Here is a 27,930-nt window from a genome sequence, read left to right as displayed (position 1 = left end):
AGTCACCACCAGAGGAAGTGGGGAGGCGCCACAGTAAGTGTCAAAGGGAAGATTAAGCTTCACTCCTTATACCACCCAACATCATCCATCAGAGATGTCAGCCACAAAGGGAAGATTAGGCTTCACTCCTCTAAAGAGAGTGGCAAGGGACATACTCCATGAGCCAGGGAACTCCAGGAGGCATTGTAGCTCTGAACCACCCTCAACGTGGGTATGTAGTGTTGATGGCATAATCAGGCACTCACTGAACATAAGTGAATACAGATAATTTTTCTGATATACTTTACTTTTTAATATTTGGTTGTCTGCGCTAGGAGCTACGGTTAAAGCCAAATCTGATTTTATACTTTCAAAAACATTAAAACATTTTGGTTATTGTTGCAACAAATGTGTCCAATCCTGCAGCCCTTATGGGTGAGCAGATCCACTGACTTCAACTAAGTTGCCTACTACCATAACCACGCCCAGTTGTTTTTCTAGACATTGTAAAATATATAGTGCATCTCTATCTGATAAGAGTTTTTTATCACTGTCAATTTATGTCGCCACCTTAATGTTATTCACAATGTAGTTTCTGTATATTAACCATAATAAAAAGGATTTGATAAAAATTCAAGATATTTTAAAACCTTTCAGTCAGGTTAAAGACTAAACCACTGTACATAATAACCTCGATTAATGTTTCTATATAAACATTAGTAAAATATTACAATAATAAAGATAAAAAAGTGTTTCAAATTATACTTACCTGAGTCCTTTCAGCAAGAGGATGCTCACTCAGATATAAAGAATCTTTCTGCAGAGGTTCTATATTTTTGGATGCACTATCTTCATCGAATGAATTCTTCTGTTTACTTTCTGATGGTCTGAAGACTACATTTTCTTTGTCACTGTCATCTTTAGCTCTTAGCAATTCTGCAGCTACAGGAGTTTTTGTCGCTACAGCTGTAGATCGAGATCGAATAGGCCTTCCACGCTGAACTGTTTCCCATCCTTCTGCATCCTTTCTTTCTACACAAGGAAACAAAAACACCCCACCAAGAAATAGCTTTATAAATACAATTTTGCAAAGCCACAATTAGCAATTTTATTGTCTAAATTGTTCTTGCACAACAAGAACACCTTTTCTCTTTAAAAATATATGGAAACCTATTAGACACTATTCAAGAATAATTTTCCTTCCAAGGGACACTATCAGTTTAAAAATCCTGCACCCCATTCTGAAAACTCCTACGTACATACTTTACTAGTGGGAGTAGTTCCACTGACTTCCAAGGGGCTACTTTCATGAGCCAAGTTACTCCTGAGCATTAGTGTTTGTACTTTTTTTTTTTTTTTTGGGGGGGGGGGGTGAGGGAGTTATGTACACATACTTTTTAACAATAGGTTTTCTTATTTATGTTTCTATTACCATTCTCAGGCCCTGATACTGCAATAAGAGCTCGGTGCACAGACCCTTGCATCCGTATAGACCCCAATGACTTCAATGGGCCTCCATTCAAGCACAAGGATCTACCCATTCAGATGCACTTGCAAGACTCAGGCCTTATGCTATTAAAAGTGAAAATATTTTTGAAAATATAATTTAATATTTTTCTATGTATGCTGTTTATTTACTTTTTGCATTTCGCTCAACTTGGATGATAAAAATACACTACTTAGTGTCAATTTCCAGATAAATATTAATATAAAGAGAAGAGATAAGAGTAGAACACCGTCAGGAGTCCTCAATGTCCTCCACTAAGTTCTGCAAGGGATGAAAAAAAGTATACGCCACAAAGTTATCCGTGCTAATGTCAAATAAAAACACAAGAAAATACAAACTTAAAGATGAGTTGCAAAGATAGAGGGGAAATTAGTTAACCCTACAACAGTGGTTCCCAAACTTTAACAACCTGTGAACTCCTTTCACTAAAATGTCAGGTCTCTCGAACCCCCGCCTAAAAATGAATATTTCCAGGGATTTTCTCCTTTACCTGAGTATAAATTATAAAAGCAGTGATCTTGGAAATATAAAATTTATTTTTATATCATGCTTGTTACACACTATTTATTATTAATTATTATTTATCATTATGGTATTTTTATTACATTATGAAAATGGCAACACTCTTCCAAGATCTCACTTTCGTAGCTTGTATCGCTTTTGAATAAGCCTGTTATAAGACAAGGCTCCTGTGTTTCATCAAGGAGTATCAGATATGAAACAGCATGAAGGTATTTAAGAAGCCAACTCAAAGAGTTCCTCCTACACAAGCATTCAGGTCTTGAGCAGTCCAAGCACACAACGCACGTTACAACAAAGCTTAAACTTCGTAATAATCTTAAAACCAATACTAGCTGCCTATTTAATTTTAAAAACAGCAAAAAATATCCACCTCCTTTTTCATTTGTTATAAGGAGTCTTGAAGTTTAAATCCTTTCAGTGTGATAGATATGCTTGCTTTGATCTGCTTAGCTCTTGGCAGTCCAGGGGCTCCAGGCTGCTGGCCCCATGCTGCCTGGGATCCCTAGGAACAGCTCTGTCCACCATTAGGGAATTTTTTCCCCGAGAACCCCCTGTAACATTTCACAAACGCCAGTTTGGGAACCATTGCCCTACAATTATGTGCAAAAGCAAGCATAGGAAAGACATTCAGCACATAAATAATTCCAAAATTATTAACTTAAAAAAAAAATCTTTTAAAGTCATGTGAAGTCCGGCTGACTGCATCTAAATCACCACGATACTCCAAAAATACATCATTCTGACCACCGAGCACCTTTTGCAGCAGTTTCTAATCTTCTCTCTCCCCCCCACCCACAAAGCAGAGCTGCCCTTCTTTGGGTAAACCCAGACAAATTCTGCCCCACCTTTAGTTGTGGCGCACTCGTTCTGGGACAAAAGAGCAATCAGAAAATCAACAAGCACAATGGAAATGGCCAAAAAGGGATCAGATAAGTGGCAGATTTTAAGTATGTCATGCAATTTTGAAAAGTTTTAGTAATAATATTTTCTATCCCCCATATGTAAAATAAAAACAAAACAAAAATGTTTTAAAGTTCACCTTTAAGATAAATAAGGAAGGACAGGGCACTAAAAGAGTTTTAGACAGAATTTCTTTACACTCAGAGTACATTATATCCACTGACATGCTCTATTTCATGAGGCTCTTCCAATATAAAATATACCTTTATAACAATATTCTGCTGATTTATTTATTAGGTACAGGTGTGAAACTGGAGCTTTATACTAGACATCGGACACCCATTCATGTGCTCAAAAGTTTATTTTTTAAAATTTTTCTATTTTAATTCACCCATCACCGTCTTATGTTCTCAACCACTGCAAACAATGCTATTTTAACACAAATTTTGCAGCACTAATATCTTCATTGACATTAGCTCACATAGCTCTTGATCTTGAGCAAAAATTAACATCCACCGAGGTATTATCCCTGGTGCGTAACAATTGTTTTCAGAAGCCTTGAATTATTTTCACAGAGCACATTAGACATTCTCCACGTGCTAAGTATCAAATGCTGAATTTGGTTACTTGCCCAGTTTCGTTAATGAATAATTCATTCTCTAGCTTTACTTGAACTTCCCTGTCTCTGCTTGCTCTGGTATTACATGGAAGTCACAAGCTATCTGTTATCTTCAGGCCCCCACAGTCATTTGGGCCTTATTCAATAAGATAAATTTATCCAAGTATATGCAATACTCCAAGAAATTCTGCCTTATGAGATTTGTGCTCACTTAAACATTTCTTTGCCAGTGATTTATTACCTAAGCCTACCTGACTTTACCCCATCATTAGTAAACTTTAAGTCCCAGGTAACCTTTATTATATTTTAAATCTATATAATATTACCGTAGGTACTATAGTGGCACTATGGAGAGCTGTGAATGCATGAGTGTCTGGAAGCATAAGCCCAGTAGGAACAGAAATTATTTTCCCACAACTTCTGGTAACCCAAAGATAGGAATATAGGACAGAAGATAGGAAAGAAAAAGAGTAGTAAAGAAAATACAGAGAAAATGCAATGCTGTAAGAAGCAATAAATCTTGACAGTCATAAGAAGAAGCATTGTCTCCCCAAGAGCTGACTCAGGCAATGGATATCGGTAAAATTGTTAAGAGACCTAAATCATGGGATCTAGTAAAACTACTATTCACAACGCTTTTTTTTTTTTAAATGACGGAAAAGAAGAGAAGTACAATTTCCAAGAGGGATTATGTCTCCTTAATGTGCAATAAATCCTGCTTTGACAACCTAGAAGGGAACAAACTATGCCTTGATATTTGTGGTGATATTTCTCCAATTTGCTCCTAGTGGAGGTCTGTTGAAATTGTCATACATGTAACCAGGAGCAAGATCAAGCTTGCAGGAGTAGAGCTGAGCCAAAAGTAAACCTGACAAATATCACGTTCTGTGAACAAACCATTCTTGACTAGAGCTTTAGAGATTGAAAAAATATTCTATCTCCATTTATTCTGGCCTACAGAGTCAAAGCAGGAAGGGCAAGAAGGAAAGGGAAAGAGGAGAGGGAAGGATGTAAGAGAGATACAGAGGGGAAGGAGGAAAATAAGATACATATACAAAACACAGACATACAGCAAGGGAAAGTGAGTGGGCAACTGTTGCACAAGCCATGGAGAGAGCAGGAGGAGAAAGAAGAGACTAAACAAGGAGACAGAGAATCAAAAGGTAACTAACACTGGGCTACTACACATTACAGAATCATATTCTTGACATTTATACTTGGATTAATCTTCTAAATTTTGAAAATGTATAAAACTAAGAGTTTTGGGAAAATGTGTTTATTGACCTGTAACTGGAATTATCTGAAAATATTATCCCCATAAAGTCACCTGGCAAGACAAACATTTGTGGCAACTGTGGAGGCAGTATATTCTGAGAATTCCAGTTAAAATTAAGTAACCTTCTTTTCTCCTTCAACAAGGTCTTAACAGGTTTCAGAGTAACAGCCGCGTTAGTCTGTATTTGCAAAAAGAAAAGGAGTACTTGTGGCACCTTAGAGACTAACCAATGTATTTGAACATAAGTTTTCGTGAGCTACAGATCTGTTAATGTCTTAACAGATTCCTCCATCTTGGATATGAGTAAACAGCAGTCATGAAAAAGATCTACATAGATAAATTTGAAGTCATGCCACAAAACCGAGCATCTGACCTATGAGGTAAAAGGGAAATGAAGAAAATGAAAGGTTTTTGATGCCCTTTACCAAGTTTATTTTTATTTTAAAAAGTTTGCTTTTAAATTAGAAATATTCCACAATGACTTTCCCCTTTTTGATGGAGGACTTTTTGGAAAACTGGAATGGGCTGCTGCCAACCCAAGTACCTGAAATCTGAGCTGCAGCTTTCCCATTTCTCTAACAACAGGAGAAGATATTGGGTCCAATTCTCAGGTCCCAGTCTGCCAGCACAACACACAGACTTAAATACAGTGGATCCAGGTAGTAGAGGATTCCCTGTAGCAGCACTACACCACTCTCTTCTTTGTTGCCAGCACAAGGTGTACACAGCCAAGAGAAAGAGGGGTACAGCTTTTGTCTTAGCTAAGACTAGAATGCCAAAAACTGAAAATTGATGTAATAAGAAAATGAAAGGCTATCAGGCCTGATTGTCTACTTTTTGGAGAGGGACTAACTGATTCCTGGAATCCAGTACGTTGTATAGAGAAAAAAAATATCTCTGAATATCACAATGTAAAATTAGTAAAATTTGCTTGTCACTCATTTCAGAACTGGCAGAACAAACCATTTTTTATTAATTTGGCCTGGTGAAGGGAATCTCAGTTTTACATGTATTTAACGGTCGGTCCCTGGTTTTAGCTTGAAGTTGTCTGTCTGTACAAAAAATAGAAAAGCTGGTAAAATTCTGCTTCCAAACAAGTTTTTGATCCCGTCAACAGAATAAAAATCAGTCTGCTCTCTATTATATCCAGAATAGAATACAATAACCAGATCACTCTGTTCAAAAGCTGAACCTGACCCACATCGTGGACAGCTTCAGTTCTTTGCATTTTTTAAAAAGGGACTAAATTAATGCTTGAAACTTTAGTTGCCTACTTCAAAAATATGGGCAAAGGCTGGATCCTCCAGAACAGCCATTCCCTTTGCCCTCTTCCCCTGCAGTTACAGACACATACAGATGATCTATAAGGAGTCACCAGTTTCTTCAATGTCCCAATAACACACATCTTGATCATCTTCATCATCAGAGTTCACCTTAAATAGATGTCACAGGTGCTATGTCAGGGAAGGAAACTGGAGAGTTGAAACTGGTGCCAAAACCAACAGTATTAAGACAATCACTGCAGATAAATGTGTTGTCAGCTGTGTCATCTACTAATGAATTCAGTCCAGTGCATTCAGGCCTCTCATGGAACTGAGGACTCCATCCAGTGCCAGTGTCAGGTCAGTGCTGTTAAGCACCAAAATTGCTGCAAAGAACCACATCTCTATCAAAGTTGTTCTGCTATAGCAATATTTCCTATTGTTGTATCTGAGAATCTTTTGGCTTGCGTACCTGTTTACATACTATTCACAGCTGGGTTCTTGAAGATTTTAGGGATTGCCAATAGGTATTGAGGACAGCAGAAGTCACAAACTGGGAGATAACCTGTCACTTCTTTAAATGGGTTGAACATGGTGCTTTAAAGACAGCGATGCCACATTCTATGAAGAATTGGTGCCAAGTCCCCTGGGATAGCACATTATACTACTAAGGGAATTGAAACCTTGACACAGGCAAGTAACACGGGCATTTCAGGTCTTAGAGCATGCGCCACAGAGATTGAAAATGATTTTGCAAGCTCCACCTTTCCACAGTAGTTACGCATGTCCATAAAGGATATTCTCTCTCTACAATAGGCAAACTTAAAGAAAAGCTTCTGGTACATCTTCCTTCTTACACATCTGTAAGCAAGGTGGAAAAAGAGAGACAAGTGACATGGTGAAGTGTGGCATGATGGGGTCTCCATCCCACGCAGGACTGTCCAGGGTTAAGATAGCCGGGTAGGCCAATTAAGTGCCCAGGCTGCACCTGAAGGAGGAGCCAGGACAGAGAACTAAGTGATTGCAAGCAAGCCAACCTGTGCAGGAACAGGCAGGGCCTATAAAGCCAGGTAGAGGGCTACAGACTGGGGCTGCTGAAAAAGGGCATTCGTTCCCTGGGAAGAGGGAGGAGTGCTTGGAGGCTGCTGGGAAAGGCTGCAGGAAGGCACACAGCAGTCACTCCCTTGAAAGGGGGAGGAGGGTTCTTGGAGCTGGTACATGCAGAGAGAGAAAGGGAACCAAAATGTAGGAAGCAATCTAGGGAAGGAGCAGTGAAGGCAGAGAGAGGAAGTCCAGAACCGCTGAGCTGAGGGTCCCTGGACTGGAACCAAGAGAAGACGGTGGGCCCAGGTTCCCCTACCAGCCACAAAAGGGTGTGGTGTAGAACTGAGGCAGTGAATGGGAGGCTGCCTAGGACTGCTGATGGACTGAACCCCGGAAGGGGGAATGCTGAGTGACCTAGCCAGAGGCCTAAGTCACGAAGGAGATACTGAGGGTCCTGGAGAGAGAGGAGACCAGAATCGGAGTGATGGTGTGCAATCTGTGGATGGGAGTGTCGGCCTCAAGAGCTAATCCTCAGAGTGACCAGGAGGAGACATCAGCCCAGTGGTGACAGGTGCACCCTGTGACATGCAGTGATAGCATGCTGAGCCAAAGTTCACAGATGGAAAGATTGGGTGAGGGGAGTAAACAGGGCTTGAAACCCTGAAGTGTTGAAGACACAGGTTGTTGATGAAAAATCCTGATATGGATTAAGACTGTGACGTGCCCTAGAAAAAGAAAGAGGAAACCCAAATCCTCATCGATACACCTACAAGTTTGCCCCAGGAGGACTCAGAGACTGTTCAGTGGCTCAGCAATATCAGTGACAGAGCAGGGCCCTTTAGATGGTCCAATAAAACTAAGATGCAGGGTACAAATCCTCTCAAGTATTTCAACAATGAGCGTACTCAGTACAATACTGAGTAACTGTACTGAGTACAATCTGTACTCAGCATGAGCTGGTGCACCAATAGAAGAATCAAAATTTAGGTAGTGTAACAAGAAGTAACCATTCCCTGGTACTTTGTGCTTAAGTCTTAAGCACAAAGTGTTTTCTGTACAAGCATGGTACCCATATGCCACTGCTATAGGAAGAGTCTACAGCCCCTCTTGAGCTTCTTTTTAAGACCGTGGATTTCTCTGAACAAGATAGTCCCACCTCTTTTCTTGCTCCTATGAAGTAAGAATTTCTTCCGTCTCCTGGGATGTTCAGCCAGCATCTGTTCTGCAACATTAATAGCCAAATCTAAGTCAGCTGCATCTGTTTTACGAACTATAGAGAAGAAGCTAATTCAAACTTAAACACAACATTTAAACATATTCTCATTTAGTTGCAGGCTACAAGAAGCAATTCAAATGATAGCTGTAAACCCGTTCTTTCTATTATCAACCTTTTATTTAATGTGTGTTTCTTTGAGAGAACAGCCTGTCACTTTTATCAGGACAATATAAATATCCTTTTGCATGGCTTGTCTTTCATCACTCCTCTCCCTTTCAGACACAGTGTCCTTTGCTTATGCTTCTGTGAATTGATGTGCTGAGGAATGAAAAGTGCTCTTCAACAAGTTCCTTCAGCCTCGCTTCTACTATATAATTACTGTGGTATTTTTTTAATAGATGTATGACAGGTGCTTCAACGACCCAGAAATTTGAAGTTATGGAAGCAAAGAATCACATCCTGAAAGGATGCACCCAAGAATGGGAATCCACAGAGATGGGGAGGTATGATAGATGCGTTTTCTTTTTGCCGAGATAATGAGAAATAAATTAGATCTTTATTAAAGCTGAAAGAGTTGTAATCAAAGATGCTGTCAGTAACAGGTAGATATGAAGCAGTGGTGGTACACTTCAAACACAAGTAGTAGCTGATTTCCAAAAAACATTCAATTTTTAGTTACAAAAATGTAACAATTGGAAACAAAAAAAATACACAATTCTCACAAACAGACCAAGCTTTGAAAATCATTGTATTTCCTCCAGTAGTGGGCTCTCAGAAAGGTCGGAATTTATAGCCCCTTTTCCTATTCCTTAGATAGGAATTCCTATCTTACTGTCTGCTCACCACCAAACTCTTCAGTCTATTATTTGTAATGCGGTAGTGTCTAGAGACCACAATCATACAGAACCCATAATGTTTGGCATGGTATAAACCCAGTCCCTAACCAAGGAGTTTACAATCTAAATAGATTCATCATCTTATAGGAACCTTTTCCAGTATGCAACTCAAAAGTTGGCATATACTAGATCAAGCAGCAACAGACTGCACTTCTCTCCCTTCCAGCATGTAAATATTCTTATGCTGAGTGTAGTTTTCCTTTATTTTGTTCCTCAGGAGATGGCACCTCATGACAGTAAAGAATCTGTAAAGTGTTTTAAAACAGACACATTTCATTTAAAACTTGTAGTTTGAGATGATTTCCTTCAAAGTTTTCCATTTTTCACAGCAGTCTCAAAGTACTGCAGCTCTAATATGGGTCAGAATGCTCAGTCTCCTGGGCATAAATCAGACTTCTTCAGCTACTGTATGAGGTATAGTTCATATATGTCCAAAAAAAAAGCTGGTGATATCTGCTGCTCCTCACTTCTCCTATACATTAATTAATTTTATTTTTATATGAAAATCACATATATCACTGAAAGAAATCATATGCCACACTGGAGTCCTGTCATGTCGTAGCTGCAATTTATCAGTTTTCCATTTTATACATATGATGTCAAGAATACATAAAAATGCTAGACCAAAAACAAAAAAACTGTTGAGTAGAAGTGACACTAGAGACAGGAGGTAATTTTAAAATGATGCTCAGGGAGATAGACTAATAAAATAGCAGGACAAAATGGATGTGAGACAAGAAATGAGTAAGCTTTCGACTGTTCTTTTCTGACCATATGAAACTGCAGTTACAAAACTGAGTTAATTTAAATTGTAAGATACTTTGAGGCTGTAAACACGTTTGACCTTTGTAAAACACCATGGAAATGTACAGATCTATATAAGGTGCATAATTTTTACTACCAACACTAAGTGTATGTCTTTCTTTTCTAGTAGTTTTTCTTTAAGATACTATATATATTAGAAATGGGATTCTAAATTATTGGGGGGGGGGGAGGGATATCCACTTCCTCTATCTCAACGCTGTGTTTGCATAAGGAAAACTGGGTCAATAAATTAAAAGATAAATGGGGAAAACAATCTTTGGAGAAAACTCCAAGGCCCCAATATATGCTGGCAGAGAGAGAGAGAGAGAGAGAGAGAGAGAGAGAGAAAGTTCATAAAGCAAAAGGCAAAGTTTTTCTCTGGTTTTTTTTTTTACTATTTCCAGTGAAACGATCTTTTCTAGAGCAAAAGGCTGTGAATTAAAAGCTTCTCCAAGGACACTCTTTAAACAAAGGGAAAGGAACTACAATATAGTGTGGCAACTCTTCAGAGAAAGAACAAGCCATCCATTATCACTTCTTTAGCATAGGTCTAGTGCGTGAGTCTCTGTGGACACACATCTTCAAGCTCTTTTGGAAAATATCAAAGATTATTCTTTCGGGGCCATTTGTACATTTCTGAACCTGAGAATCAAAACACTTTTTGCTTTTAAGTTGTGATCCCTGATGTCCATGAAGCAGTTTAGAAAACAAACCTCTGAAGGTGTTTTAAAGAAAGGTAAATAGTAGTTTCATTAAACCAAAAGTTTAGTCACAGTTTTTTTTCCTATATGAGGTGTCAGGTAGGTTACTAGTCAATGCAAAGTTATCAGCACTTGAAAAAACACATTTACTGAGGGAAATCTTCCTCAACTTCAACAGCAGCATTGAAAAAGCAATGCTGAAAGAACCTACATTTTGATCATTAATTTAATTTTACTGTTATTTTATGTAAAACTAAATTGGTGTACTCTAACAACAAAGTTGTGATTTTGACGATTTATTTTTGTTATGAAATAATTCATCTCACATTGAACTAACTTTTCAATAGCTGGGCCATAACAATAATTTTAGATAATAGCTCACTGAAAGACACTTGCCATTTCTCCGTGATGACTTCTGCACTGGTGTTGGCATGCAGGTTTGTGTAGTTGCTAGCTCTGGAGTGGCAGCTTTAGCTCCATGGTTAGCTTTCACCTTATCAGCCCAACTTACACCTGAAGGAGCCTGACGAGTGGTTGCAATGGTCACAGATGGATTCCTAAGTAAAAAAATAATTCATAGATGTAACACTTTCTGATCAAATAATGGAACAGTTTATCGGAGAATTTCTTACCTGTTCATTTCTTTTGTTTTGGCTTTCGGTGGCTTAGATTAAAGAAAAAAGAAAAGGAGGACTTGTGGCACCTTAGAGACTAACAATTTTATTTGAGCATAAGCTTTCGTGAGCTACAGCTCACTTCATCACACCTTACCTGAGCACTCTCGTTACAGTGTGTATGATAACACCCATTGTTTCATGTTCCCTGTGTATATAAATCTCCCCACTGTATTTATCTGATGAAGTGAGCTGTAGCTCACGAAAGCTTATGCTCATATAAATTGGTTAGTCTCTAAGGTGCCACACGTACTCCTTTTCTTTTTGCGCATACAGACTAACACGGCTGCTACTCTGAAACCTTAGATTAAAGGGTGGCTCTAAAAAAATGGCACCTGTTGGCAACCAATAGAAAGCTCTTATTCTTGCCTCCATCTCTCTTTCTATACTTACACAATTTCCAGAGTGGAAAATCTTCTTGATATTTAACTTGGAAAAAACATACAAAACTTCTCTCACTGACCTAAAGGGTGAGTGACAGCAACAGTGGAAACCAGGACACAGAAAAGAACTAGCAGATTAAAAAAACATTCTTTTTGGATCCTAGCTTACCAATGGCTCAGATGAATGAGTCCTGTTTAGCATTCCCTATTATACAAAATAATTTCAGAGAGAAGAAGCAAGTAGTGCTGTAGCTACAAAGGCCCAGAGTCAGACTGTTTACACTTTCTCCATACACAGACAGCAGTGGAACTTTAATTCAACAAGAAGCCAAAGTCTCAAACAAACTATTAAATTAAAAATTAAAAGGGAACTAATAATTGAGGAAAGATCTCAGCACTTTGGTGATTAGAGAACATGGTTCCCAAATGCGGCATCCTTTGATGGAAAGACATCAAGTTTGTAAAGCATTAAAAAAGTGTTTGGGGAGCACCAAGTAGCCAATTGCACAATGCCCGCAAAGAGGTCTCCCTGTTCTCTGCCCAAGAATCCACGATGCCTTGTGTAGAAAGGGCTATGAGCTTAGCCAAGCACAGACTGCTGTGTTATGGGCTTCTGCTATAAATATAGAATATACACAAATTCATGGATCCATCACACTTTCTAAGCTTCCACTGTACATCTAGCTAAAATAAATCCATGGACCCATGCTACTTTGAAGGTTTCTATTACTTACCTTGCAAAGATAAATTGTAGATATTGGGGGCCGTTCTTCCATCCTTAAGAAAGATCAGAGTCTGACTGCCTAAATTCTGCTTTTGTAGATGGACAGAATTGCAGTGATCTATACACTGTGACGAAGTTCCTCCTCTACCTTGGTGGGTCTTGCATTTATTGGCGGATTTGCTCGCCTTGGAGCTTCACGGCAGCTCTCAGTTTGGCCGTTTTCGTGAACCCACAGTCCAGGTCAACTCCTCCTGTGTCTGACCAGGAGTTGGGAGGTTTGGGGGGAGGAACCTGGGCCTGCCCTCTACTCTGGGTTCCAGTCCAGGGCCCTGTGGAATGCAGCTGTCTAGAGTGCCTACTGGAACAGCTGTACAACAGCTACAACTCCCTGGGCTACTTCCGCATGGCCTCCTCCCAACATTTTCTTTATCCTCACCACAGAACATTCCTCCTGGTATCTGATAATGCTTGTACTCTTCAATCCTCCAACAGTATGTGTTCCCACTCTCAGCTCCTAGTGCCTCTTGCTCCCAGCTCCTCACACGCACCCCACAAACTGAAGTGAGCTCCTTTTTAAACTCAGGTGCCCTGATTAGCCTGCCTTAACTGATTCTAGCAGCTTCTTGATTGGCTGCAGGTGTTCTAATCAGCCTGTCTGTCTTAATTGTCTCCAGAAGGTTCCTGATTGATCTGGAACCTTCCCTGTTACCTTACCCAGGGAAAAGGGACCTACTTAATCTGGGGCTAATATATCTACCTTCTATTACTTTCCTGTAGCCATCTGGCCCGACCCTGTCACAATACATAAAGGATATGCCATGACTTTTTCTTTTCTGCATTTGGTTTTGGGGAAAAAACCCATTCAGAACAATATTTTGAATAAGGTGAAATACAAATAGGAGGAGGTTACTTACCTGTAACTGGAGATTCTTCAAGATATGTGGTCCCTGTCTGTATTCCATATAGGGAAGAATTAACTCCTCTGTCATCAGGAATGTCTCCATGCAGCCAGGAACCCGCGAAATGCTGAGAGAAACACCTGAGTAGCCTGGTGGAGTCTATGTGGCCGGTCTGTCTGGCAGGTGCATGGGCACTGGCAGAGCAGGTGGTGTTGCGCATGCTGGTGAGCATTCTGGAAACTTGGGTGCCAAGATGACCACTGGTACTGCCAGATCCCATTTGCGTTTGGCCTTGTCTTCCATCTGTGGGATCTTGAGTGCCGGTCTGGCCAGATCTGCACACCACATCTCACCCAACCTGGCTCAGGGAGGAAATGCTGCACTTGTGAGCAGTCCTCTCTGGAGATCTGCTCTTGTGCCAGTGAGTGTTTTTTGCTCTCATGCCAGGACCTGTCCTTGACCTTCCGTACAGCCGGTTCCGAGCCATACACAGAGCTCAGAGGGACGCTCACCACCAGTAGTGACCGCTGTACAGGTGGGTCTACTGGGACAGGATCCGAAGACACCTGGGGCTGCATAAGGTATTTGTGAAGGCAGAGCTCGCAGACTTCCCTAGTCCTGGGCAGGAAAGACTTACAGATGGTGCAGCATGCTCAGGGAGAAAGAGCACAAGCAGGAGAGAGTTTTTGAAGCCCAGGATCCTGGCCATAGTACCCGGGAGGAGGGGACGGTCCCTGAACGGGGAAAAAGAACTACTACACTAGGCAAACATAACTTACTAACTGTAAAAATATCTACATACAAACAAGAATAACTCTCTTAGCAGATTAAAAGCACAAAGGAACAGTGGGTCCCAATTCAGGCCATGTGGCAGTAAGAGGGAACGGGAAGGCATCGACCCGTACTACCTCTTATACCCTCAGCTGAGAGCATGAGGAGATGCACTGCGCATGTGCAGGATAACAGGCACTGCTAAGAAACACTTCCGGAATCAAGCACATGGTGCGCATGCACACCCACGTATGGAATACACATAGGGACCATCACTCGAAGACGATTACTTTCAAAACTCAGAAAGAACAGGAATATATATGCAGGATGACTTTGTCCCTGTAGAAAATCACATCAGGCATACACAAGAAAGAGCACCCAATTCTCTCACTATAACAGAGTGCCAGGATCTGCAATTATGGATACATCATCACACCAATATGATACGGCCGTGAAGAAGGCTAATGCAGTCCTAGGATGCATCACGTGAGGGATTTCTAGTAGAGACAGAGAAGTGTTAGTACCATTTGTGATAGGGTCGGGCCAGATGGCTACAGGACTATGATCCTATTGGGATCCGGGAAGTGGGCGGGAGAAAGCTACAGGACAGTGATAGAAGGCAGATATATTAGCCCCAGGTTGAGTAGGTCCCTTTTCCCTGGGTAAGGTAACAGGAAAGGTACCAGAACAATCAGGAACTTTCTGGGAACAATTAAGAGAGACAGGCTGATTCGAACACCTGCAGCCAATCAAGAAGCTGCTAGAATCAATTAAGGCTGGCTAATCAGGGCACCTGAGTTTAAAAAGGAGCTCACTTCATTTTGTGGCGTGCGTGTGAGGAGCTGGGAGCAAGAGGCACTAGTAGCTGAGAGTGAAAACACGTACTTTTGGAGGACTGAGGAGTACAAGAATTATCAGACACCAGGAGGAAGGTCCTATGGTGAGGCTAAAGAAGGTGTTGGGAGGAGACCATGGGGAAGTAGCCCAGGGAGTTGTAGCTGTTGCACAGCTGTTCCAGTAGGCACTCTAGACAGCTGCATTCCACAGAGCCCTGGGCTGGAACCCAGAGTAGAGGGCAGGCCCGGGTTCCCCCTAAACCTCTCAACTCCTGGTCAGACACAGGAGGGGTTGACCTGGACTGTGGGTTCACGAAAATGGCCAGACTGAGGGCGGCCGTGAATCTCTGAGGCGAGAAAATCCGCCAATAAGCGCAAGACCCACCAAGGTAAAGGATGAACTTTGTCACAACTGGTGTCAGGAGTGGGATCTGGTGTACACAGCGCGGCAGAAGAAGGAGGGTGTTGTATAAACCCTCTCCCTTTTTTTTTTTTTTTTTAAATTTTTTTCCCCACCACAATGGAGGACATAATGCGGGCACTGATACAAGCCACGGCTGCCCAGCAGGAGGCTACCCGTCACCAGGCAGCCACCCAACAGGAGACAGTGCAGCTGCAGCAAGAGACTAATCGCTTGCTGATGGACCAGGCTGCTCAAGACCAGGCTACGTTGCGGCAACTGGTAAACCAGGTAAGGGCCCTTACAGAGCTGAACCGCGGCCATGATGGGATGCAGATCATGCAGGCCCGCAATTGGCTGCAGAAAATGATGCGGGGAGGATGATGTAGAGGAATACCTCCTGGCCTTTGAGAGGAAAGCCCTGCGGGAGGCTTGGCCCCAAGAACAGTGATCTGGCATCCTCACTCCCTTCCTGTTTGGGGAGGTCCAGAAGGCCTACTATGATTTGCCTGAAGAGGCTGCAGCAGAATACCCCCAGCTGAAAGCAGAGATCCTGGCCAGATCTGGGGTAACGACCGCAGTGCGGGCCCAGCGATATCATGAGTGGAGATACCAGGAAAACAAAACTCCACAGTCCCAGTTATATGACCTCATCCATCTCGCACAAAAGTGGTTACGAACTGAGTCCTGGAGTCCGGAGGAGATACTAGAGGTTCTGGTCATCGACCGGTACGAGAGGACTACCACTAGACCTTCGCGCCTGGGTAAGCCAGAACGAACTCTCCACCTATGGTCACAGATGGTAGAAAAGCGAAGGACGGCGAGGGAGCTGACTCGACCAGTTCAGGAAGAAGCACCCCGGGTTAAACTAGCAGCACCAAGCCCTAGAGCTCTGGTGACTGTGCCACCAGGAGAGCCCAGGTGGAAAAAGAGAGGGGCTGAAGGCCCACGAGAAGCCACAGAGTCGGAGCACTGAGGGGGAAGAGGATCGTGATGTTATACCGCCCAAACCAAGAGACCGAGGAGCGCCTAGGGCTCCATACAGATGTTACACCTGCGGGGAGTGGGGACACATAGCTGCACAGTGTCCCAATGCTGAGGAGCCTATGCAGTGTAACCTGGGGAACTGGGCAGACCCATGCTCCCTAATCCACCTTGTGGGGGTCTCACTAACCCCACATATGTACACCAGACCAGCGAAGCTAAATAGGGTAGAGACCACGGCACTGGTTGATTCGGGGAGTGCTATCATCTTGTCTCAGGGAAGCTCGTGAAGTATAGTCAGCTGCTGTGGGCTAAGCGTACAGGGATAACATGCATCCATGGGACAGCTGGTTATTACCCCACCATCCCAGTAAAAATCAAGATTCAGGGAATAAATACTGAGATAGCAGCATGTGTAGTCCCTAAACTCCCATACCCAGTGCTCATAGGTAGGAACTTCCCAGGGTTTGAAGACTCACTCCTGGTAGGGGAATTAGAGAAAGGGGCAAACCCTGAAGTCAGTGAGGCATCCACAGTAGACTGTCAACCCACAATCTTCTCTGATATATCTCCAGATTTGTTCTCCACTCCCAGAGAGGGTAGAAAATCGAAAAGGGAAAGGAGGGCAACTAAGGCCTTGGGAACCTGAATAATGGCCCAAAGCCGGAGGTTCACTCTCGTAGGTAGGCGGACCCGAGCAGCTGAAAAGGAGGCCACCCAGGAGGGAGAAGCACCCGAGTCTGACCCACACCCTAACGACTCTAAACCAGTAGAGGGGACAGGGACTGGCCCCCTAGATCTCCGGCAGATTAGCCCTTGGAGAGGAAATTTTGGATGGGACCAGGCTGAAGACCCAAGGTACGACAACATTAGGAAGGAGGTGACCGAAATAGATGGGGTCCCCATGGAAGGGAAAACCCAGGGACCAGGACCATACTTCATAATGAAGAAGAATCTCTTATTCCGGGTTGCACCAGTATGAGGGCAGAAGGTACAGCAGATCCTAGTACCTCAAACACACCAGAATGCTGTATTAAGTCTTGCCCATAGTCATCTTTTTGGGGGGCATTTGGGGATAGAGAAGACCCTGGTACAGGTCCTGCGACGATTCTTCTGGCCCAGAGTACATGAAGAAGTGCGGAGGTACTGTGTGTCCTGCCCGGAGTGTCAGCTGCACAGTCCCCGTCCCCACTTGAGGGCACCTTTAGTACCCCTTCCCATCATAGAGGTCCCCTTCAAGCGAATAGCAATGGACCTTGTGCAACCCCTGAAGACAGCCCGGGGCCACCAATATATACTTGTCTTTCTGGATTATGCTACTCACTACCCGGAAGCCATCCCCCTGCGGAACACGGCCTCTAAAATGATAGCTAAAGAGTTGGTGGCGATCTTTGCCCGAGTGGGGTTACCAAAGGAGATATTAACCGACCAAGGTACTCCATTTATGTCTAAGCTAATGAAGGACCTCTGTACGCTGCTCCATATACATACCCTGAGAACTTCAGTCTATCATCCGCAGACCAATGGGCTGGTAGAAAGGTTTAACCGAACCCTCAAGGCAATGATAAGGAAAGTGGTAAGTCGGGACGGGAAGGATTGGGACACCCTACTACCCTACCTTATGTTTGCAATCCGGGAGGTACCTCAGCCCTCAACTGGGTTTTCCCCCTTTGAATTATTATACGGACGCCACCCCCGTGGCATACTAGATATCGCAAAAGAAATCTGGGAAAAGGAACCCAATGAGGGGAGAAATATAATTGACCATGTGTTGCAGATGCGAGAACGGACAGCCCAGGTCACCCCTATTTTACGTGAACATTTGGAAAAGGCACAGGAGGCCCAGTGAACCCATTACAATCGCCAGGCAAAAGTCCAACAGTTCCAACCAGGGGATCGGGTGATGGAGTTGGTACCCAGGGCAGAAAGCAAGCTTCTGGCCCAATGAGGTGGTTGAACCCGTGGCGGAAGTAACTTACAAGGTGTGGCAACCAGGACGCCAGAAACAAGAACAAATTTATCACATTAATCTCTTAAAGCCTTGGCACCAACAAGAGGCTTGTGTAGTGGCCCAAGAGACCCCAATCCAGGGAAATAACATGCAGGAGCATATCAGGATATCCACTAATCTGACACCAAACCAGAAGAAGGAGGTAACTGAGATTATCAACCGATACCAGGAGGTGTTTTCGACCAAACCAGGTCGGACCACCGAAGCATATCACCATATTATCACAGGCCCTGGGGCAAAGGTAACTTTAAGGCCCTATCAGGTCCCAGCGGCAAAAAGGGAGGAGATCAAGGCAGAGGTAAAAAGGATGTTGGAGCTGGGAGTCATTGAAGAGTCCCACAGACAGTGGTCAAGCCCGACTGTGTTGGTGCCCAAACCCGATGGCACCACTAGGTTTTGTAATGACTTCGCCGGCTGAATGAGATATCCAAATTCGATGCATACCCCGTATCGATGAGTTAGTTGACCGCCTGGGCAATGCCAGATTTTTGACCACCCTTGATTTAACAAAGGAATACTGGCAGATTCCCCTTGCCAAAGATGCAAAAGAAAAGACGGCATTCTCTACCCCAAAGGGTCTGTTTCAATATACATTTTTTCCTTTTGGACTGCATGGGGCACCTGCCACCTTCCAGCGTCTTATGGACAAGCTCCTACGGCCCCATACCAGTTATGCAGCGGCATACCTGGATGATGTGATTATTCACACCCCCGACTGGAAAATCCACTTAGAAAAGGTGGAAGCGGTTCTGGACACGCTAAAACAGGCTGGCCTCACAGCCAACCCAGCCAAGTGTGCTATAGGGCTAGCTGAGCCTAAATACCTTGGCTACATTGTAGGAAGGGGCATGGTCAAGCCCCAACTAAACAAACTAGAGGCTATCCAAAATTGGCCCCAGCCGAATCGGAAAAAGCAAGTCTGGGCATTCCTGGGTGCGGTGAGGTACTACCGACGATTTATTCCCCATTTTGCTACCAGAGCAAGTCCCCTGATAGACCTGATAAAAGCCCGGCGTCCAGATATGGTGAAGTGGACAGATACCCAGAGAAAGCATTCGTGGATCTGTGGACAGCCCTCTGCAGTAACCCCATGCTTATAGCCCCAGACTTCAACAAAGAATTCATTTTACGAACAGATGCATCTGAAGTAGGAGTGGGAGCTGTCCTATCGCAGATGGTCGGACATGAAGAACACCCAATCCTCTACCACAGCAGGAAACTCCTCCCGACAGAGCAGAAGTATGCCGTGGTTGAAAGAGAGTGCCTAGCTGTGAAATGGGCCATAGAAACACTACATTATTATCTTCTAGGATGAAGGTTTACCCTTGTGACCGACCATGCACCCCCCCAGTGGATGCATCGAAATAAAGAGAAGAATGCAAGGGTGACCAGATGGTTCCTGTCCCTACAACCTTTCCAGTTCACCATAAAACACCGGGCTGGAAGCCACCATGGCAATGCAGATAGCTTGTCACGAGTATACTGCCTGACGTCCCAAGTTGCCCAACCCCATGGTGTTGAGCAGGGCAGGGGGGATATGTGACAGGGTCGGGCCAGATGACTACAGGACAGTGATAGAAGGCAGATATATTAGCCCCAGGTTGAGTAGGTCCCTTTTCCCTGGGTAAGGTAACAGGGAATGTTCCAGAACAATCAGGAACTTTCTGGAAACAATTAAGAGAGACAGACTGATTAGAACACCTGCAGCCAATCAAGAAGCTTCTAGAATCAATTAAGGCTGGCTAATCAAGGCACCTGAGTTTAAAAAAGACCTCACTTCAGTTTGTGGCATGTGTGTGAGGAGCTGGGAGCAAGAGGCACTAAGAGCTGAGAGTGAGAACGCATACTGTTGGAGGACTGAGGAGTACAAGCATTATCGGACACCAAGAGGAAGGTCCTGCGGTGAGGATAAAGAAGGGTGTTGGGAGGAGACCATGGGGAAGTAGCCCAGGGAGTTGTAGCTCTTGCACAACTGTTCCAGGAGGCATTCTAGACAGCTGCAACCCACAGGAACCCGGAGTAGAGGGTGGACCCGGTTCCCCCCAAACCTCCCAACTCCTAGTCAGACACAGGAGGGGTTGACCTGGATTGTGGGTTCACTAAAATGGCCAAACTGAGGGTGGCCGTGAATCTCTGAGGCGAGCAAATCCGCCAATAAGCACAGGACCCATGAAGGCAGAGGAGGAACTTTGTCACACATTATACAAGGCTGAGGGGAAGTATGACCTCTCTATAAATACCTAAAAGGGATAATATGCCAGGGAGAGAGAGAAATTATTTAAGTTGAGCACCAATGTGGACACAAGAACAAATGGATATAAACTGGCCATCAACAAGTTTAGGCTTGAAATTAGTTCAAGGAGTGAAGTTCCTCCATCAGAGGAGTCAAGTTCTGGAATAGCCTTCTAAGGGGAGCAGTGGAGCAAAAAACCTAACTGGCTTCAAGACTGAGCTTGCTAAGTTTATGGAGGTGATGTTATGATGAAATTGCCTACAACGGCATGTAGCCGATCTGTGATTGATAGCAGCAAATATCTCCAACAGCCAGTGATAGGACGCTAGATGGGGAGGGTTCTGATTTACTACACAGAATTCTTTCCCAGGTGTCTGGCTGCTGAAGCTTGCTCACATGCTCAGGGTCCAACTGATTTGCCATATTTGGGGTCAGGAAGGAATTTTTCCCCCGGTCAGATTGCCAGAGACCCTGAGGTTTTTTGCCTTCCTCTGCAGTGTGGGACACGGATCACTTGCAGGTTCAAGCTGCTGTAAATGGTGGAGTCTCTGTAACTTGAAGTCTTTAAACCATGTTTTGAGGACTTCAGTAACTCAGCCAGAGGTAAGAGGTCTATTTCAGGAACGGGTGAGTGAGGTTCTGTGGCCTGCGATGTGCAGAAGGTCAGATTAGAAGATGATGATGGTCTCTTCTGATCTTAAAAGTCTATATGGATGCAGGGATCTTCCTTTTGACTGACTTTTTTTAGCACAATCTTATATAACACAGCTGCACCTGCTGATTCCTTGTAACAGGTGTGATTTCTTAACTCCGCAGGCTGTAACAGAGGTAGAGGTAGCCATCTAGTCAGAAGGAACTAGGTACATAGACATGGAATAGCCAGGCTTGGGGAGAAAGCTTAGGCTGAAGTCAGGGCTGGCCACTCGAGTACATAGCCAGGGTCGCAGACGGGTTTGTACAAAATACTGCCATCCATGCTACCATGGTTTCACTGCTATTGTTATTTGAGCTAGCTGGATCAAAGTTAAGCCGATATGTCTACACATGCTAGTTACACCTCTGACTGCAATGTAGACATACCCTGAATGAGAAAGAGAGAAAGGAAGGCATGTAGATATCTAAAGGGTGACAAAATAAGAGCATTCCATTAGCTGCCGTCTTGCCTTAATAACTTATGGGAATTGTCAACCATCTCTCTGCGCTAGTGACAAGGTAAAACCAGAAACACAAAATTAAAACTATTATTTGAGGGGAAAAAAAAGCAAAGCTGAACATATATATATATATAACAATGACTTAAGTGAAAAACATTCCTAGAGAGTTTTATTATGTTGGTTGTTAGTCTAAAGAGCTTTTATGCTATTTCCCCGTTTTTCACTCCTCGTTTGATTGCTTTTATTTACTCCCATTATCATCTTGGTCATTTTCATCCTCTATGTAAGCAGATGGACAACATTCCCAAAAGTTAGTAGTAATATACCAACTTCATATGCTCATTGACCTGCATGATATGTTCCAAGAACAGAGAGACCAGCAATCACTCAACCCTGTTACACACCAAGGACACTGCTACAATACAAATAAGTCCCCAGTCCAGCACTGAGGACTCCACAGGAGTACCACACAGTTCTCAATCCAGGACTGGGGCATAAGCCACCAAACACCTCCTGATTTAATAGCTGAATTTGCTGCAAATTTCTTTATACAATAATAATTTGGTACAGAGAAGTACTAAGAAGATATGAGCACCATCATTACTAGGTGGTGTTGGAGATGGATTAGTCATGTGCTTCAGATGGAAACTGATTCCATCACCAGAATAGCAATAAGATGGAAACCTGAAGGCAAGCAAAAACGACGTCACCCAAAAACAACATGGCGAAGAACTGTGGAAGGTGAGCTGAAAAACCTGGGGCACAGCTGGGGAACCACTGAAAGACTTGCCAGAAACAACAGGAGTGGAGCTTTGTCGGTGCCCTAAATGCCAGAGGCATAATGGGTACTACCTAACTAACTGAGAGGTTTTACAATTATTAGTTTGGTCTTAGTGGCAAGGATTTTCTAGTTTTCTTTTTTGTGAAAATTAGAACTGACTACTTGATATTCAGATAGATACTTAAAATGGATATATTTATTTTTGAATATTATAGCTCCTTCTTAGTGTAACAAATTTCTCTATCAAACATAACTTCTGACACTAATTTAGAAATATTTGATATAAAGCAGCTGAACATTAGAACCACAGTGGAATAAATACTCTAAATGTTAAGGAATGCTTTCCTGAATTGAGGCCTATATGAGCCAGCACTTAAGCACATGCAGTAAGTCCCAATGGGCTGGAGTTAAAGCATGTCCTGTATAGGAATGGACTTACTGCTTGTGCTTAAGTGCTTTCCAAAATGTGGGCTTTAGTGAAGATAATGCTCCCCTGAAATAGAGTTAAATAATTTAAATGTAATTTTTGTGTGCTTGCTCCACATACTGGCACTTAATTGAATAAGAGGTTTAGTATTTTTATTATAAATATTTTCTGTCTTTCAGACTAATATAAATTTTGCTGCTTATCAAAATCAATTTCATTTTACATTAATTGTTAGTGATCAACATTAACTTCCTGCACACTCAGCTTGCCATACACAGGTGCATACACACGCAATTTTAAAATGTTAATTACATATATTTTGACCTTTGTTTTGTAGAAGGAAATGGCTGCTAATCTTATTAAACAGTTAACATGAAATAGATTGATTTGCTTTTATCATCAGGTCATTGGAATGCAGAGGAATAAAATGTCTGATTAAATAAAAGAAAAAAAATAGGTCATCTATTGTAGGTTTTGTTTTGTTTACACAATGTGTTGGGTATTTTTCTCTCTCATGTTCACACATATCAACATTTGGGTTCAAATATGGCTTAGCAAATAACACCCAAAACAATACATTAGCTGCAAAAGGAAAATTATGTACGAGTTAACCCTGAACCCTTTTAATAAATGAGTTAGCTTTCCTTCAGTGCCTTTATTATCTGTTTTCATACCCAAAATTTAAACTTCTTCGAGCATTTGATGTTACACTGATTCTATCTGTTGATGGACTTGGTATTACATGGCGTCCTGGAGACATCTTCTTTACTTCCCAGGCCAATGAAGTAGGTCTAAAAATTCAGGAGAGAATGAATTAAGAATAAATCCTAAGTAGTCATTACAACATTTTTTTAATGGATATTCCTATTTCAACTTGAAGTAAAACAAAATCAGTGGATGTTGGTGATGTAGCAACAGTGGGAAATTTTATCTGAACTAGCCTAATGTGGGCACAGCCAGTGGTTGTAATATATAATATGTTAACTATTGATTAATGCAAAAATGGAACCAAGCAAGGAATCAATAGGGCAAGGAAAAGCATGGGCTTGATCTGAATGCAATACTGGGTGACCTTCGGCAAGTTACTTCACCTTTCTGTGCCTCAGTTTCCCCATCTGTAAAATGGGGATAGTGATGCTTATAAGCCTCCTTTGTAAAGCACTTTGAGATCTACTGATGAAAACTGCTATGTAAGAGCTAGGTATTATTATTGTTGATGTTATTGGAGCCTAAATTCTAAGCTTTTTCTTCTCAGATAATTACTTAAGAGATTTTGCAAGGTGGGGACACCTACACAGATGACGCTGAGAAGAACAGGGTATTATGAAATTGTTTATAGAAAGCAGAATTTAGCTTTCCTTGGGAAAACAGGAACCCAAATAAACAGTTAGGCTGCTCTTTTTTCATAGATAGTAGGTAAAATTTTCAGTCATTCAAATGACCTAGGAGTCCAACGGTATGTCTACACTGCAATAGGAGATGTGATAACAGTACAGACTGGCATACCCACTCTAGCTTTAATCTAGCTAGCATGGCTAAAAACAGTAATAAAGACATGGCAGCACAGGCTTCTGTGTGGGCCGAACAAGCACAGCAGGGAACCTGAGTATGCTCTCACTTACTAGCCTGCAAATAAAAGGAACCCAAAATACTTTTTTTTTTTTTTTAAAAAATACCATGATTTCATATGGCTCTGTTCATGGTTTTTTAATGATTGGAGCTGGCAATATTGCTTAAGTAGGACTTAAGTGGCTCATAGGTCCTTGTGTTGACCTCTGCACTAGGGTGAATTTCACCCTGAGAGAATATTAGGAAATAGATTAAAAGAAAAGAAAAAAATCTTATTACCTGCTTTGAGCATCAGCCTTTTCTAGCTTTTCCTGTAGCTGTATCCAGTCAATCAATGCCTTGAAATCTCTTACATAGTTATCTAGCATCATTAGAACCTCCTGAAAGAACAACAACCTACATCAGGTATTTGTATTTATGGGGGTGGGGAAGGCAAAGAAAGAGACAAAACTGGAAGAATGGAGAACTCAGCAAAAAACCTGACCAGATAGTACAAATTTCACTCTATTACAACGAAAGTGGCAACATCCGCTTTAGTAAAGGTTGCATAATATTTTCCATTCTGACACTGCTTCAAGTTGCCGATAACTTTCTGAAAATTAAACTTTTGGAGCTGAAATTTACCAGTCTTGGTCCCTGCTTGTAAGTGGAGCCTTTGAATGGCTTGAGCAAAAACAGTTCAGACTTAAAGGAGAGTTAAAAATACTTTTCCTATTATAAATAATTCTTGTGACTTTTTTGAACGTCTCTGCAAAAAAAACGGCTAAGGACAGAAAGCTGAAATCTGGCATGTAAGTTAAAGCTCTCATTAAGTACAAGTGTTTCTGAATGCTTCAGTGAAATTTGATTTTGATTTGACAAGTTATGATCTTTTAAAAATCACATGCTGTTTATGGGCAGTACATTTTGCATACAGTTTTGATAAACTTATGAACTGCATAGGAAAACTACATGGCACGAACATTAATGATTCACTTGGCTGTGTAAAGTGCAAAATGATTAGGGAGGGCGGCTGCACATTTTGTAAAGTCAGCAGGAGAGAGTCCACTCTAATGAATCCTAGGACATCAGCAGCTGGGGAAGGCAGAAAGCACGCTACCTAGCTCTGTAGCCCACAGGAGAGAACCCCTCTTCCGCAGAATTCCTAAATTGTGGCACACAGAACATCCTGCTGGTGTATAGCAATACTAGTCTGTCTGGAGATTATGGAATGTATATGTGATATTGCCACATAAGATTCTACTCAACCTCAGCATCAACAAAATTATAAATTATACTGTAATTACAGAATATCACTGGTGATGGTTTAAGAGGCAGAAAGTATACAGAGAGAGATTATGGCATTGGCAATTGACTTGTAAACAGAACATATTTGATGTGAAGTTACTGAGAGCACTACTAAGCACAGAACCCCAGGATGTAAAGTTTACATTCACTTTTCTCAAAATAACTGCACTTTAAGAATTGTAAATCACAGAATCCCATATTCATGGCTTTAGAATAATTACATATTTAGCCCTTATAACAGCCAATGATCAGATTACACATCCTGTTTTTATAGATAAGTGATTCTATTATCTTTTTGGAAAGACACTGTTGAATGAAATATAATTGTTCAAGAATTTACCTACATTTCTTAAGTGATTCAAAATCAGCTATTTCAGTCAGACAAAGTGAAAGCTGCATCCATGACTGCCTTTCATGGCTTGAAGTCAGACTGATACAGTATGTTGGAATTCAATTGATAATGAACAGATCTTGCAAGATCAGATTAATCTGATAGAACCCAGTCATGTATACACTGACGAATAACCATTTTACAACTGCAGACCTATAATATGAATCTAATATAATTTCTCACATCTAAAGAAGAAAATTAGCGGCACAATAATCATGTACACTGAGCAAAACAGAATTAAAAGTCTTTACTTCCTTCTAGTAGCAAAAATTATTAATAAGCTTTACTGTGAAAATGATTCACCGTACACACTGGTTTCCAATTCATTCAAGCTTTGGAAGCGTGTTAACTATGTCAAGGTTGCCCTTAAACACAGAAAACAACAGTTAAAATTGAAAAGGCCATTTCCCCTAGTAGGGCCTGATTCTGTAGTCTCCACCCAGGCAATTTTCCCACTAATTTCAGTGGGAGATTTACCTAGGTATGAGCTCTTACTTGTTTCACTTTTTTTAACTGATAGCTATACGTATAATCTAAATCAGACTTCCTTATTCTCTTCTACTTAATTCAGGCAAATGCAATTCAGTCCTGTGCAGAAGACCAGCACAAGGCCTATGGACCACTTATCTCCCACTTAAGCACTCAAAATAGGACTTAACTGAGACATAAGTGGTGTATAGTCCATGGAGTGGACTACCCTCAGGGGTAATTTTCACCCAAAATGAAGGGAAGAAAGAACTCTCTGACAAATACTAATAAAAAAAATGTTAACACTGAGACTTTATATATACATATACATAGAAAGATGAAAGATAACTACAAATACATCTGTTGGACAGTCTAAACGTGCATTATAGTAAATATTTACAAATATATATAAAAAATCAAAACTTTTATATCAACATTATGCTGTCTTTATTTTGAAGTGTCACAAAAACAAAACATTTTATTTATTATTCTTAAAAGATAATTGGCATTGCAAAGTAACTGGTAAGAAAAGTCTGCTACAAGAAATAAACAAATTATGTGTTTTAGCCAGCTCTCTTCTTCCAATTTCACAAATAAAAGTCTAGGTTTCTAATTCAGTTTAAATCAGTCATATTATCTTGCACTGAACGTTAACAGTAAGAGCATAGAAAGCAAGATTAATTCAGTATAATTTATTTTAACATGTCTGCTACTTAGATTTTCCCTATTAAAAACGGAATTAATCCAAATATGAGTTATATTTCTGAAGCTAGATGGCACAAAGAAAATACAATAAATGGCTTAAACAACCTATTTTAAGGAATGTTTAGCTACACTTTATCAGAAATGATCAGAGCAGTACCATGCAGCTGTAATCTGAGTCATGTTTTACGAACAAGGGAATACAAACAAGACAAGCAGCTGGAGCGGCCCCATATTCACTGATGCACATCTTTCTCCCTAAAGCTATGAAGGCCATTTTGTCAAGCAGAATGAAGCAGAACAAAAGTGGCTCTGAAAGCGCCGTTACAGGCATCCAGATAACTACATATAGATGTACAGCTAAAATTACCAATTAGTTTACCAATTGGCTGCAACGGATTCGATTGGTTTGTAATTAATTCTAGTTACTGGCGCATACAGCAGGATGGTTGGCGCCATCCCTTTGTCCTCCTGATACACAATACTACTGCACAGGGCCCTAGGGTCTTG

At 41.8% G+C, this 27,930-nt stretch overlaps 1 protein-coding gene across 1 annotated transcript in view; it reads right to left on the bottom strand.

Moving 5' to 3' along the window:
• SCAPER (S-phase cyclin A associated protein in the ER) overlaps positions 1-27,930 on the bottom strand; it is a 346,678-nt gene that overhangs the window by 248,100 nt on the left and 70,648 nt on the right. The window contains exons 6-9 of the mRNA XM_077827620.1: positions 24,852-24,952; positions 23,678-23,794; positions 11,123-11,283; positions 749-1,011 (exon numbers count right to left, since the gene is read on the bottom strand). Coding sequence (XP_077683746.1) covers positions 749-1,011; positions 11,123-11,283; positions 23,678-23,794; positions 24,852-24,952 — 642 coding nt within the window. The remainder of the gene's footprint in view (positions 1-748; positions 1,012-11,122; positions 11,284-23,677; positions 23,795-24,851; positions 24,953-27,930) is intronic.

Source organism: Eretmochelys imbricata, chromosome 10 (genome assembly GCF_965152235.1).
Source record: "Eretmochelys imbricata isolate rEreImb1 chromosome 10, rEreImb1.hap1, whole genome shotgun sequence".
NCBI lineage: Eukaryota > Metazoa > Chordata > Testudines > Cheloniidae > Eretmochelys > Eretmochelys imbricata.
Note: the sequence above shows the minus strand (reverse complement) of the source record. Positions and strands in the feature narration are given on the sequence as shown.